Source organism: Larus michahellis, chromosome 8, assembly GCF_964199755.1.
Source record: "Larus michahellis chromosome 8, bLarMic1.1, whole genome shotgun sequence".
NCBI classification, from domain to species: Eukaryota; Metazoa; Chordata; class Aves; order Charadriiformes; family Laridae; genus Larus; species Larus michahellis.
The window spans coordinates 26555305-26569850 of NC_133903.1; the positions used below are offsets into that span (position 1 = coordinate 26555305).

General features: G+C 41.6%; 1 protein-coding gene across 3 annotated transcripts in view; it reads left to right on the top strand.

The window, feature by feature from the left end:
- MTA1 (metastasis associated 1) overlaps positions 1 to 14546 on the top strand; it is an 88315-nt gene that overhangs the window by 27548 nt on the left and 46221 nt on the right. For all 3 annotated transcript variants that reach the window (XM_074597101.1, XM_074597102.1, XM_074597103.1), the window contains exons 4-7: positions 3328 to 3454; positions 3640 to 3703; positions 9536 to 9653; positions 11450 to 11552. In XM_074597101.1, coding sequence (XP_074453202.1) covers positions 3328 to 3454; positions 3640 to 3703; positions 9536 to 9653; positions 11450 to 11552 — 412 coding nt within the window. The remainder of the gene's footprint in view (positions 1 to 3327; positions 3455 to 3639; positions 3704 to 9535; positions 9654 to 11449; positions 11553 to 14546) is intronic.

Genomic DNA, 14546 nt, shown 5'->3' on the forward strand with positions numbered 1-14546 from the left:
GCTAGGGACATCCCTGTTAGCGTCTCTAACCTAATTTCTGTATCTTGTTTACCTTTGCGCGTTTCTGAACTCTGCCATGTAGCTACTTGTACGACACCCGGAATACAGAGAAAGGGCTGGTGCTTTTTAGCTTTCATGTTGTGGAGAGCCCTATCTGATCTACAGCAAATTGCTGTTCTTGCTAGTGTCTAGCAAATATTGATGTTTAATTTCGCATCTCACACACCCAGTCATTTTAAATTACGATTACTGCCTCAGGGGTTTCTCCTGCCAACTCAAAGTTTACTCTTTCTAATTACTTTTCCATGTATATGTTAGCTTTCACATGAGCCTTGCTGTTTGTGTCCAATTTACCTGTCTCTTATTCCCAATATAAGTCGTCTTCAAGCTTTGTTAATGTGCTATTAATGATTCTGTCATCAAATATCAAATAATACTTAATCTAATACACTCCTTGCAGCATTCCACTGGCTACTTCTGTGTAGCTGATATATTGCTGTTTGTATTAAGCCTAAATGTTTAGCTTTAAATCTGCATGAGCACATCTATCAAGCAGAGAGATTAATTTTGAAGTAAGGTTTTATGAGAGCACTGAAATCCCAATATACTGCACCTACTGTATTCCCGCACCACTTGCTCTGCAGTACTGCCATAAACACAGGCAAGTCTTTCTGAAAAGATTTTATATATATATATATATGTATATATATATATATAAACGTGGGGTTTTTTGGTGTGGAGGTTTTTTTTGTTGTTTTTTTAAGTAAGACTGGTCCTTATTTCTCAGGGGCCACCATTCTCAAGGATGCAGTCTGCTCCACTTGAGCTATAGGCGGGCAAAGCACAGATGGGTCAGACAAGATTGTCCTAGAACCTGAGGCTGGACCAGCCCCTGTTCATATTTAAGCCATTGCCGTCTGTGCAGAGGCAGTGAGGTGGTATTTGCGGTTTTTGTCAAAGCCGCTTTTACATGACTTCGGGGAGGTTCCTGTGCTGTGTTCTCTTCTCCTTCCCTTGGTTCCGAATGCCATTTGGCAGGTTCATTCTCTTCAGCACTAAACCATAGCTGTGGAAAAGGAGAGAAGATGCTTGTGTAGATTTGTTTGTTATTTCTTGGAATATTCCTCCTTCTGTCTTCAGGAACTGTGACAATTTTATGGCTGGTGGTGGGGGAAGTTGTTTGTTACCTGTAAAAAATGTCTGTCTTTTTTAAAATATACCTTTTTATTTTGGAAGGCCGTGCATGGCAGAGCTGGCATAAGAAGAAAATATGTGCGTCCCACCTTCCTTATTTTATTACAAAAGCTAGACGCATAAATAAAGCACTGGTTGGGAGACGAGCCTAGCTGAAGGGATGCAGCTCCTGAGATTAGCTTGGTTGTGCTGAGTGGTTTCATTTTGTTTGTAGATTTGATTGGCACATAGTGGTTAATATTTTTTTTTTAAATGTAGTTTTTAAAAGCCCTAGGCTATTGAATACGCCAAAGATATTAAGTATTTGAGGTTGCTCCTTACAGTATTTTTCCTGCATTACACAGTGCACTACTCTTATTCTCTGAAAACGTGTGAGTACAGACATGAATGCCTTTTTATTTGTGCATCACTCAGTTTTCAGGCAGGCTAGCTGGGAACTTGCAGACTGGTTTGTGGATTGCTGCTGGTATATTTATAGTGTGGGTCAGCAGCCACAATATTCATTCTCAACTAAAACAGAATCCACTTCAGTAGATAAATTGCAGAACCATGAAACTGTGGCACAAACGTAAATTTGGTGTTCTAGTTCCTAGGAAAATATTAAAATTTCAAGTGCACGCTGCTCTGTGTTTAACAGCTCATGTGGTATAAGAGCTATTGTATGTTGCAGTCAGGTTTAATCATGCTACTATTTTTTTCCTTCCTTGCTGGAGCAGTTTACCTGAGGGTGATATAAACCACCGGTCTTTTTCCAAGATGGTAAAACGGTGATAAATTGGGGGGAACCTGAAGGGCGCATAATTTTTTGTCACCCCCTTTGGCATAATGGTGGCCTATTTAAAACTAAATGCAATTTTAGTGTTTTTATAAAACGTTTGCTTTATTTTGGGATAACTGTGAGGATTATAGTTAAATAATCTTAAGGGTATATAAATCATAACTGTGTCTGTATGTGTTTTCTGACTAGAAATGTTTCTTGGCAACAACTGTTGAATTAAGCTGCAGGCATAAGTCTGCTCTTTGAGGGAACTGCTGCCGTAAAACCAGAGTTTTACTATTCATGTATGAGACTTTATAGCTCATTCTGCCCTAGTCTGGAAACTTTACCCGTGGTTTCGGAAAGTAGAGTAAATGCCTTAATTTCTTAGGGGAGGAAAAAGCCCGATGTTTTCTTTCATAGTCCATCATCATGGAGAAGCTTTGCAGCTGAGTTTGGAGTATTTTACCTTTTACAGCTTTATCTTGCATAATTGATGGGATGCTTGCTAATGAACACATAACATATACTAGTACTTTGAATCTTATGAGAAAGGTGCCTAGAGATGTTTTGGATCAGTTGTGCATCGGTGTTGGATGTGTTTTCCTGTATTTACTTTGGCATCCGTTTAAGAACGGGTTGAATGTAGACGGGATAGCTGGAAACCAGAGATGGTGGATCCTGACTGCCTGCAGAATAAAGCAAGCTTTTGAAACGCAGCAGTCGCATGCGGGCGGTGTGGGTAGGGTAGGGCTGGTTACAACACCGGCCTTAGGCGCTTGGTTACATTCCAGTTAATCTTGTGACTGTGATCTATCGTCCGTGGTTGGGGTGAAGAGAATAAACAAAACTAAATAAATAAACTAACCTTTTCAGTCGGCATTTCCTGCAAAAGCTGTTGAAGTTGGGATGGGTCAGTCTGTGATACCCTGGAGGAGGAGTGAGGGCTAAGGTAACTGATGCCTGGCAAAGAGGAAAGACTTTGCTTTGACTGCCTCATTTATTGTGCGTTAACTTCTTCCCAATGGAGCTAACGGTGCAGTGATGGTCTCCAGGAGCAGCTCTATTCAGAGCTTGTCTGTTGGTCGCAGATTTGTGTGACTTCTCAGCTCGGTGAGTCAGCGTGACCTGCGTGTACCCGGAATGCCTTGATCCCAGTGGTGAATAAATAACAATTCTTCACTGGCATCATTTAAAGGATCTGTACTAATTACCTAATTGTTCAGTTGGCTGAAATGTGAGGTGTTCAGATGAAGTTAGATTTCATCTAAATAATGTGTGTTACTTAGCAAAGGTTTTGGAGCAGCTCATCCTGAATGGCTCAGAGTCAATACTTGCGCTGTTATTGATGATCAATTTTGTCTTTTTATAACTAGGAGAAATGGAAGAAGAGATGGAAAATCCAGAAATGGTTGATTTACCAGAGAAACAGAAGCATCAGCTACGACATCGTGAGTTGTTTCTCTCACGACAGCTGGAATCTCTGCCAGCCACGCACATTAGGTAATGACTGTTTTCTTCCAGTGCTTTTTATTAAAAACAAACAAACAAAAAAAACCAACCACCAACAAATGGTATTATTATTCTTCAAGTATTCTTCAATGCTAGATTAAATTCAGTAATACCATCTTGTGAATCACATGAGCATTTAAGATGTTTTTTCATAAAATGTGTTTCTCTTTTTTTAGAGGCAAATGCAGCGTTACTCTGTTAAATGAGACAGAATCCCTTAAATCATATCTGGAACGGGAGGTATGAACCCATTTTGTGAATTGTCAAGCTTGAGCAGTTTATTCGGGCACAATTTAGGATTGGTGGCTTTTCACTTCTAAAGAGAAGGTGTTTCTTTCATTTCTACACGTGCTGTGCGGGTGTTGACAGCGGGAAGCTTTAGGGCTCCGTACAGTTTTCATTCTGATGTAAAACTTCATGGATCTAGAAGCCGGAGCTGCTGTTGACATCCTTGTGACAGTAAACTGCCTCTCCTTCTGTAAAGAGAGCCCGACTTCCTCAGTAGCCTGGCAGTCTGAAAGTCCAAACCTGGAGGCTCACACCCCAGACAAGACAGGGTGGGAGATGGAGAAGATGTGAAGAAGGTAGCAAGCCAACAAGCTGGATTTCTATATATTTGCTTTATCCTGAGATTTTACAGATCCGTGTTAATAGGGTTTAGGCTTGATCTCACCTCAGATTTCTGAGGAGCTCAGTTCCCTGGTTTTTGAGTTCGCTGTTCACTGTTGTTTACCTCTAGTCTTCATCTGCTAGCACAGACACTTAGTTCCTTGAAAATCTACTTGAAAAACTTCGGAGTCCTGCAGAAATTTTCACAATCTGGCTATTTAAAGCTACCTCAAACCAAACACTTGAAACGGAATTGTGTTGCACTGTTAATCTTGAATTCAGAATAGAAAAATCTATTCAGAATAGAAATCTTGGCGTTTACTTTTTCAGGTAGTTGGGGATTTTAAGAATTACAATTATTTTAAATATATTTATATACCTTTAATTGTGGCCGCCAGCTGGTTTAGAGAGCCTTAGAATTTGGCAATCTGGGAGCTTTGCTTTGGGAGATTAGCAAACAATTTCAGTATATTATTATTTGAATACATCTGCAAGCATTAAATTTGCATTTGAAAATATTAAAATGTTATGCAAGAGGGGAAATCTTGTAATTAGAAACAGTAGGGTAACGGTCATTATCAGCCTTCAAGAAACAAGGAGAAAACAGGTGATTTTTTGCGAGGAGCATACTGTAGTTTATCTCATGGTTGAGCATTCTTTTTCAATGCTTTTTTAGCTTTCTGCAGTGTTTATTTAAGCATAAGATTAATTTCAATCTGATACTCTAGTTTAAGAGAATTTTAAACAAAGCACAAGGATTAAATAGTCAGGTTTCTCTTTGGAATGTGAAACCAAAAACATGTCGAGCCATGGCTGCCAAATGGCAACGCATCAAACAAGGACCGTTGTGTTCAGGAATGCTTGTTACCAGCTAGCAGCCCGGGATATGCCAATTTAAAAGCAAAAGTTAATCCAACTGAAATTATTTTAGATTTACTAGTACCCAGCTTTTAAGTACTATTCATTCTCGATTGCTCCCAACACATTTTTAATATCACTAATGTTACAGGTAGGTATGTCGAGACAGAAGGGAGCTGGCTTCCTCTAATTGTGCTCAGTTGCAGATGTAGGAATAGAAAGAGATTTCTTTTTTTTTCCATCCTTTTGAACTCTCAAAACGCAAGATGAATGATGTGGGTTATTTTTAAAACGGAGCAGGCACTTAGAGATTTCACAGAACGAGAGAGTTCCCTGAATGTGTCCTGTCACTTAGCACGGTATTTTGCTGTGGTGTGAACTAACTTGGACAGATGGTAAAGAAATTAAAAGCTCAGGAACATAAATGTGCTTGGGTGGAGGGTAAAGAGATTAGGAAAAGGAGATAGATGTTGCCTGCCGAATTCCTAGCACTGGATGATATTGTTTTGAACTGTTTCTTCTTCCCTCCCTTCCCTTCCCTTCCCTTCCCCCCCCCTTCTTAATCCGTTCTTTGCTTTAAAAATGTTTTTAGTTGTTTTGTTTGTTTTGTTGTGTTTTTTTTTCTTTTAATATGGCTTGCGTCAATAAAGCCTAAGCAGTTCTAGGGATTCTATCGTTTGATTTCTTGTGTGTTGTGACCTCTAAAAGTAGGTTTTCAGCCCCAAGTCTACCTCAAAGGAGGATAAACATGCAGACAGAAATTTTCGGGAGATAGTAAGCATAGCAAAATTACATTTGTGGTATCTCTGTTTTCCTCCTCCTCCCCTCTCTCTGTCATCTTCCTGAGGAAGATTGCTCTGTTACATTTGAAGAGCAGGCTAAACGGGGACCAGCAGTGACGTTTTGACTGTGCCTGGCAAAATTGGGTTTGTAGCAGGAGTTGAGGAATAGGAGGAAAAAGAAAAAAAGCAACCTGAATTTCCCATAGATACTGAATTTCCAGGGAGATCAAGAGAAGGGCAGAGCCAGTTAGGGCAAAAGCATTCCATTTCCCTATTCTGTGGGAGACTATTTCATATGGACCATCTATTTTGCTGCTCTGCTAGGATATATGCCGAGGCCTATGTGAATTTTGCCTGCTGGGTTAGATGCCTGGCATTTTGGTACCTTTTGGTACTCCCCTAAAAATAAAATGCTCTATAGTTAAAATATCTTCCCCCTCCTTCAGCCAAACGGACTTCATGAAACTAAGTTTGTAAGCTGTAATGAACTAACCGCTATTTCTATACTGTACTTTCGCTTTGAGCCTGTTTTTCTTTTTCCAGTTCTTCTGCAGTTTCTTAGTGGCTTTGGTTCTTGGCTATAGCTCCAGGTAGCTTAGGGGCTTGGGAAGGGAAGCTCTGAGCATATGTGTCTGTATAACACTTTGGAGGAGAAAGTCACGGTTTAATTTTAACTCTTGGCAGGTCATTTTAATTTTTCCAAACATGTTGGGTGTTTTCTCTGATCTGAAGTTAAAAGCGAAAACCCCTTCTTTTTCTTCACTGCTGCAAACTCAGCATGCAGTTTAGACTGCTAAAATGAGCATGGAGGATTTTGAAGAGCCACGTTGTTTAGTTGTGAACATCACTCCTCCTGTGAAACCCTTCTGAAAATTTGTTCTTATTGCGATAGTGGAGATCAAGAGCTCACACGCACTTTACAGTATACAAGGATCTGCTTTGTTATTTAGACTGTAGTTTGCATTGGCACTAAACTGACATACGTTAATGTTTTCAGAAATCCCACTCAGTTTGCATGAGCTGAATTTCATGCTTCTGTGGGGGAAGATCATAGTGGTATTGCATTACCTCTGGGGATTACAGTCTGTCTTGTGGTCACGCTTTAGCCCCCTAAACTTTCATCTCTCCTCTCTTGAGGAGGCTCTATTTGGGGAGAAGAGCCCAGAGGCTTTTAATTCTTCCGTTGAACCCGCTTGATTCAAGACAAAACTGGACAAGATGTAAAAAGGTGACCTGAGACTGGTAGAGAAGGATGGGTTTTAATTTCTAGACAAAATTCATAGTCTTAATCAATCAAAGAGAAGCAGTAGGGCATCTAAAGTCAGTCAAATGCCATGGGAGAAAACCACTCCACAATGAATGACTTTCCCTGGCCAAGAAAGACAGTGTTAAGAAATCGCCTGTAGAATTGGCCTTCCTTGGGGCCAATTGTACTACAGTGTTTGGTTTGCATATTTGCTGGGCAATGTGCCTAAAAAGCATTAATGTTGGAGTGCATATGCTTTGTCCTACAGTTAGGTATTTTGGAGCTGGAACAAATAAAACGCTCGCTAATTTATAATGTGGAAGCTTGCGAGACAAAAGCTTTTTCTACATTTTATTTATGCAACAATACATCCTCAAAATACTGTAATGTCTCGAACTTTCTGTATGTCAGGGACCGAGAGACCCAGATTTCTTTACACGGCTATAATATAAATGAGTTTTCATCTACTCTGAAGCTCCCTTCTGTCAGTAGGTTGATGTAAATTGACCCTGGTGCCTGTGGGAGTAGGAATCAATTCTGTCAAAGATGTCATTCGTTTAGGATGCAGCCAAATCTCCCTCAGCCACCCAAACCTGACCACAGGCAACCCTTCCAGTTAACTTGACTGGGTGCTAGAACAGCGTTTTGCCAAGTGTTAGCTCTGAGTTTTATCCTGCTATCGTGAGATTACGTGAGATTGTTCCTGTCCTTGGAGCTCATGCTTTCATGGTGGGGAAATGGCGTATTTTCTGCTGGAGGAGGTGGGTGGGAATTCCTGTCTTGTCTCTTGTGCCGTGCTGCCCAGGTGGTACCTTTTTGTGCAGTAGTTTTCTTGGATAGCAACGTGGGTTTGGCTCTCTTCTGGCTTTTTTTCCGCCATTCCATAGATGTTGATCTCTTCCCAGAAAAATGCTGATTTTTATTAAAATTGGAGCAGAAAATATAAAGCTACCGTGTGTAACACCCTTAAATTCTGTAATTGGATGTTGGATGCATTGTACATCTAAAGAAAACATGGGAGACCTTACCTCTGTCACATCAATCTTAGATTAATATGTGTAATGCGCAGGGCTGGGGAACAGAACTAGTATGTACCTTTGAAGCCCTAGCCCACAGAATTTTTGCCGTGTTATTGAAGAAACTCACAGTGATTCTTCCTTTTTTGGCTACGTATGACAGATTGGGGGACTCTCTTTTCCCTTGCCACCTCTTCGTTAAGACAAAGAGGGCTTGAAACTGAATGCTGGTTTTGTCCTAATTTTTGTTGGGTGCTGTTGACACATACAAATGTAGGGAAAGGGAAAATGAGGTGAGCATGAAGTGAGATGTATTTAAACAGGGTGCCTGCTATTGACAAAGAAATATGGGGAAAAGGAAAATGAGCCAGAAACCTGAGATGTGAAAAATGGCACATCCTGTGTTTCTGTTCTGAAACACTTCTCTCTCTTGGTGATGGTGTTGGCTGTGGACAGACGTTACAAAAGGTCTGTTATTTCATGTCCTACCAGAGCCCTCTTCCTGCCCAGTATCCCACTCTAGACTTTGATGGAGCATACCTGGTCTCCCATGTGTCACTCAATAGCTATAGCTAAGTACTTATCCATGCAGAAAAGTTTAGTTACTAATACTGTGCCGTTTCAAGTAGTTAAAACGTTGGCTGTTTTCTTTCTCCACCCTGGCAGGACGTTCTCATTCTCGTGTGACTTCTTGCTTTAATTTTACACACTCAGGTGACGGAAGCCAAGCAGCTTTTTTGGCCTTTTTCTCATCTAGTTGAACAAAAGCAACAAGTTAACGTAAAGCCATGTGCAGCTAATTACTGCTGCTGCCAAATCTGCATCCCTTCTCTCAATAACGCGCAGGAGGAAACGTAGGGATTTAAGCTTAGTTGGTCAGCAGTGCGTCCCTGTGACAAGGAAAGCCAACCGCGTCCTGGTCTATATTAGCAGGAGCGTAGTGAGGATGTGGAGGGAAGGGATTCATCCCCTCTGTTCATCACTTGCAAGACCACTTCTGGAGTGTTGTCTCCAGCTTTGGGTCTCCCGGCATGAGAGAGACGTTGACTTATTGGAGCAAGTCCAGCAGGTGCCACAGAGGTTGTCTGGGCCTCTCTGTCTCTATGGAGTGTTTCGTTGGTATAGCTGTAACGCTCTGAAGTTACAGTTTAGTTTGTAGCGATATTTTTGTGGGGATAAGTCACTAGCATCTACTTACTGTTAGTTTGGTATATGGGAAAATGCAATTTTGTGTTGTGACACAGATGATATTACTAAGAATTTTCTCCTGGCTCTTCCGAGCCCTGTTTCTGAGAGAGGAGTTGTTTTTCATTTCAGCTGCAAAGAGCATATATTCAGGGAATGAATGTTTTTGAGGAGACCTGTTACCCTTAGAAAACAGAAGAAAGCAGTGGCGTTTAACATAGGGTTTTAAAACTGTTGGTTCATGTATTGTTTGTTCACCCGATTTTAAAATCTGTATGCAGCAAACTTCCAATGTAAAAGCTTGCTAGTGTGTAGGCAAAGCTGAAAGTAAAAGCTAATAATACCGTTTACCTTTTTGTTCTTGTTTTATTTTTAGGATTTCTTCTTTTATTCGCTAGTATACGATCCTCAACAAAAGACCCTACTCGCTGATAAAGGAGAGATTCGAGTCGGAAACAGATACCAGGCAGATATAACAGACTTATTAAAAGAGGGTAATTTCCATAATTTATTGAAATTGTTAAGAGGCCGTGTCGAACGTGGCCACTTTTATGTGCGCAGCCTGCATAGGTGTGGGAGATGGAGGTTTCCACTGCCAGGTCATGCATACAACGGTAGCCTGGTTTGTTCGTGACTGAAGCTGTTGCCTGCTGAATGCAATTAGTTATGTCTCAAACCAGTCTTTAAAGTGGGCATTTGTCCAAATCATAAAAGTTGTTGAAACAAATTGAATTAATTGGCTCTCTCAGAGCTTGCACTCTTTTTATTACGAGATTTCAGAATTTCCATGGGAAGCACAAATTTCCATCGCGTCTGTAAAGCCTTTTGTGTTTTTAATCAAGCCTCACTTCCCTATAAGAGCCCCTCCCATGTTACCGCCAATTAAATACTGTCTCCCCTCATCAATTTGCCCATTATTGCTGGGTGCCTTTTCCTCGGAGCCCTCTCCCCATCTGCAGCGTTGGCTGCCAGCCTAGACCTCTCACCTGCAGAACAGGCAGGGGGAGGAATTTGCTGGCCTGAATGTGTTGTGAGACCAAAGCTGCCACCGCTGTCTCACAGAGCTGTAGGACCACGAGGACCCTGGCCCAAGCAAAAGGGGGTAGTAGGACTAACTGGTACTAGTTACCAAGTAATAACTGACTTTAGATTTATCTTTGCGCTATTGTATAGATGCAGAAGTGGGTGGAAAACCTTAAAGGGATGGGGGTATTGGCATTGGAGAGAGGTGGTGGAGGCCCCATCCCTGGGAACATTCAAGGCCAGGCTGGCTGAGGCTCTGAGCAACCTGATCTAGTTGAAGATGTCCCTGCTCACTGCAGGGGGGTTGGACTAGATGGCCTTTAGAGGTCCCTTCCAACCCAACACGCTCTATCATTCTATGATCTAATTGCTCCTTTCTGAGACCCATGTAATGCACGGGGAAAGGTCTGATGGTTTGCTCCTCCTAAGAGAGCAGGGGTTGAGCCATGTTGGAAGTCTCCAGCCTGTATGGGCAGAGATGTGAAAGCAAGGGGGCACTTCTGTCTTTGCTTAGGAGCTTTGCGGATACTGTTAGCCTTATGTTAGAACAGACAAACAAGTTGGTCGGGACTCTTGTTTAATTTGTCTGTGAAACTGGTATTTATTCAGCAGCTGGGCAAGCCTCCTAAGCGAGGATGAACTAATTTGAAAGGCATTCTCTTCCCTCAGCGGGCTAACACGGGGCTTCAGAGAAGGATAATCTCCAGATGTTTTAAAGGGAGCAGGGGAAAAAAAAAAAGGCTTAGTAGCTCCTGTATTTTTCCAGGGTATTTTGGTTTGTGTAGAATCAGGAAAATAGAAGGAAGGGAGTCTGATGCTGTGATTTTGCCCTTAGAAAGCAGCCGATGCAAGTTGAACCAGCTACTCTTTGCCTGCTCAGAGCAGCTGGGAGCGTGGCTGTTTTCCTGGAACTGCTGCAAAAAGGGAAAGAGAGAGAAGCTGGGGAGAGGGGCTGAAGAGAGACTGTCTAGCTGCGAGAAGGATGTACTCTTGTTTCCCATTACGTGTATCCTTTAAAACCAGTTCTTCAAAATCCGATTGCCAGATTCAGACAAGCTGCGTTGCTGTGTCTGTCCAGCTGAAATTGTCGGAGACAAATGGGTGTAACTGAGACGGCTTAGCAGTTAAATTATTGTGAGATACAAAAAAAATCTAGAAATGAGACAAAAAAGATAATATAGAAATTAGACCAAAAAAAAATCTAGAAAGTACTTTTATTTAAAAAAACCTCCACATACCAAGCATTTCTAATTTGTTTTTTGTCCAGGTGAGGATGATGGAAGAGACCAGTCAAAACTTGAAACAAAAGTTTGGGAAGCCTTTAACCCGCTAGTAGACAAGCAGATAGACCAGTTCCTGGTGGTAGCACGGTAAGAACATTTTACCTTTCTTTTGAATAAGTAAATGTTAATAACTCTTCTGAGCACATTTGACGTTCTTTTTGCTTTACTAGTATGAATGCTGGTTTTGGTTGTTTGATTCTCTTGCTCCATTTTGAAATGATGGACATTTTACATGCCTTCTTGGGAACTGCATGACTTTAGGAACAGCTACTCAGATTTACAACTTAGTCGATCACTTTCATAAAAGAAAAGTAAATGGCATGTAAAAACTCTCCTGTAATTGGTGAGGTTTTTCTGCACTTTGGCCACCGTGCAGAAGGCTTAGTGAACTAAATTCTTGACAGTTCATTACTCTGTCCGTTTTCTCCCTTTTTCAAATCCAGTGACATTTTAACATCCATTAATAGTTTGCTAAGAAATCTGGTAAAGTGTTTTTGATGGAGCGTGGATGCTTTCTAATGCCTACGTTCAAATAGGTAGGCATAATGAAGTGAAACCCTGAAAATCTGTACAGATAGTGAAATATGTGCTTTTATTAAAGCCCAAAGCAATCTTTGTTGATCAGCTTTTGCTTTTTAAAATGTTCTTGAACTGTTTCATTGGTATGCATTTATATGAATAGAAGCCTATACTAAATTTTATGCTCTCATAGCAACTGGCGACTGAATGATTTGGGAAAAAAAATAAAGAAAAAAGGTAATACTCCCCAAATTTAGTGTCTTTTAGGTAAGTTTGTAGGACTATGAGGGAGGAAAGTGGCGTGAGTAGATGGATATTTGGACCTTTCGATGTTTTTAGTCAGTGGGGCAAGTTATCATTGGATATGGTTAGGAAAGGAGCGTGTAAAGTTACAAGCTGGTAGTAGTACCTAGTGCTAGTCTTGGAAGTTCTTCTCGTTGGCTGTAGTATCTGATAGACGTGGACTTTGACTCACAGGGCTAGGGCTGCCTGCTTCAGCTGAGGGCCTTAGCCCTGAAAAGCTGAGTTATGCCTATGTAGCAGATATGCTATTTAATTGGGCCCTGGTTCTGTCAGTCTTTTGGTTCTTGGTTTTCTTTTTGCCCCTCTCGAGTTACGATGCTTTGAATTTCCTCCTGAACTTCCCTGAGCGTGGCTTTGCTGTGCTCGTTGCAGGGTAAGTTCCGGGGATGCTCCGCAGAGAGGCAACGCTAGAGTTTTGTGCGTAAGAACCTGCCTGCACAGGGCCCTCTAGTTCTGAATTGAAGCTCTTGAATGATGCAACGGGATTGCATTTGTCAAACATCAACGTGCTGAATGATTCAAGCTCAGGGAAATAACTGGGGGAGAAGAAAGGAATTGAGGAAAATGAGGGAGATGGTAAAATGCGATGTTTTAAGTACTCAAGATGGGAAGCATGTATACTCAGAAATAAACACCAAAACAATTTTTCTGTGTGCTTTGAAGGTAAAACAGCCATTATTTTGAACTTCGGACATGACTTCTTGGGTCGTGGGTGTAAGTTCAGTAACAGGGAGCCAAGAGTCAAACTGCGTTGGTTAAAATTAAAAACCTTAACTGCAGTCCAGATTGAAGAAAATCTCATCGTTCAGAACCCATTAATACATTTTTGCCTTTGGTTTTTGTTGTAGACTTTTTTTTAAGGTTCATAAAGTCATAGTGTTCTGGCTATACTAAAGAATCATCTTAAAATTTAGGCTTACGGAAGTTTCACTGTGCTCCTTACATGATATATTGCAATTTCCCTTGACCTGTGCCAACAGTAAAGTTGAACTGGCTGAACTGAGTGATTTATATGTCACAGATTAATTCTACTTGATCAGATGGACATAGGGAAATGGATGAAAGTGGGGAGAGGATAATCTCCACCAGTGATGTGGAACGAACAGATGCAGGAGTGATGGGGAGAGCTGGGATATCTCCAGCAAAGGGTATTCCTGCTTCTTGAGGGACCCTTCTTGGCAAGGCTGCGGTTTCACAATTGCTTCCAATCAAGTGAAGTACAGGATACCACCGAAAAGCTAAGAACTTTGTTTTCTGGGTTAATTTTCATCAGGATTGCTTCAAGTTGCCACTTGGACACACAGCCCTCTGGTGTCGGTGTCAGGAAGACCCGGCAGGAAGCGAGAGGGTGGAAGTGCCCTGGCTGATGGGGGTTTCATGTGGGTTGGCATAGAGTGACTATAGAGCTGTTTTCTGGTGGGGGTTTCCACCTTGTGTAGGCTTGTGGTGGCAAAGCTGCTGGTTTTGGTATTCTTTCTGGCTTTTCACTGCTGCCCGCTGGGTTTGCTGATACAGCCGCTTGAAGGTGCATGCTGTAACGAGAATCACTGTAAAGATCAGTATAAAAACTGCTTCTGTCCAGAATCAGCAGAGTGATCCAGTTTATAATTAGATGCCACACACACTCGTATCAGTTTGGCTAAAGCTGGGGCTGGGGGAGTTGTGAAGGAGGGATGGGGATAGTGACTGGGAGGTTGGGGAGAGGGTGAAGCGTGAATCACCACAGAAACCTGGGTGGGGGAGGCTGGTTTGGATTTTGGCCAAAACTAGATATTTGGTGACAACCACAGCTTACCCATGTACCTTTCCTACTCGTGCGCTGCTTGGCACTGGCTTGTTCCTCTGTGCGCTCAGCTAGTTTGGGGAAGTGATCTGAGTGGAAAGGAAGAAAAATTTCCACCTTTTTTTTTTGTTGTTGTTGTTGTAGTTTCTCGGAGGTGTTCAGCTCCAGCTCACTCTGCAGGAGCATGAGCGTTTCACCGATGCAGCGTAGCAAGCAGTGAGGGGAGTAGGAAATGCTGGAACTCATGTTCCCGTTAAAGGTTCCTGACTAATTTCTTTTAAGACTAAAATGAGGAGCATGAGGGTTGTAGCGTCAGATGCAGGAATGGCTGGCATTGGGAAGTAGCCAAGAATTGCTGTATTCTTAGGCAGGCTATATAATAAATACGTATTATACAGCATTAAGTTGTAAAATAAAGGTTGTTTTTAACTTTACTGTAACTTTTGGAAAAATACTTGCATTGCTGCACTTTTTCT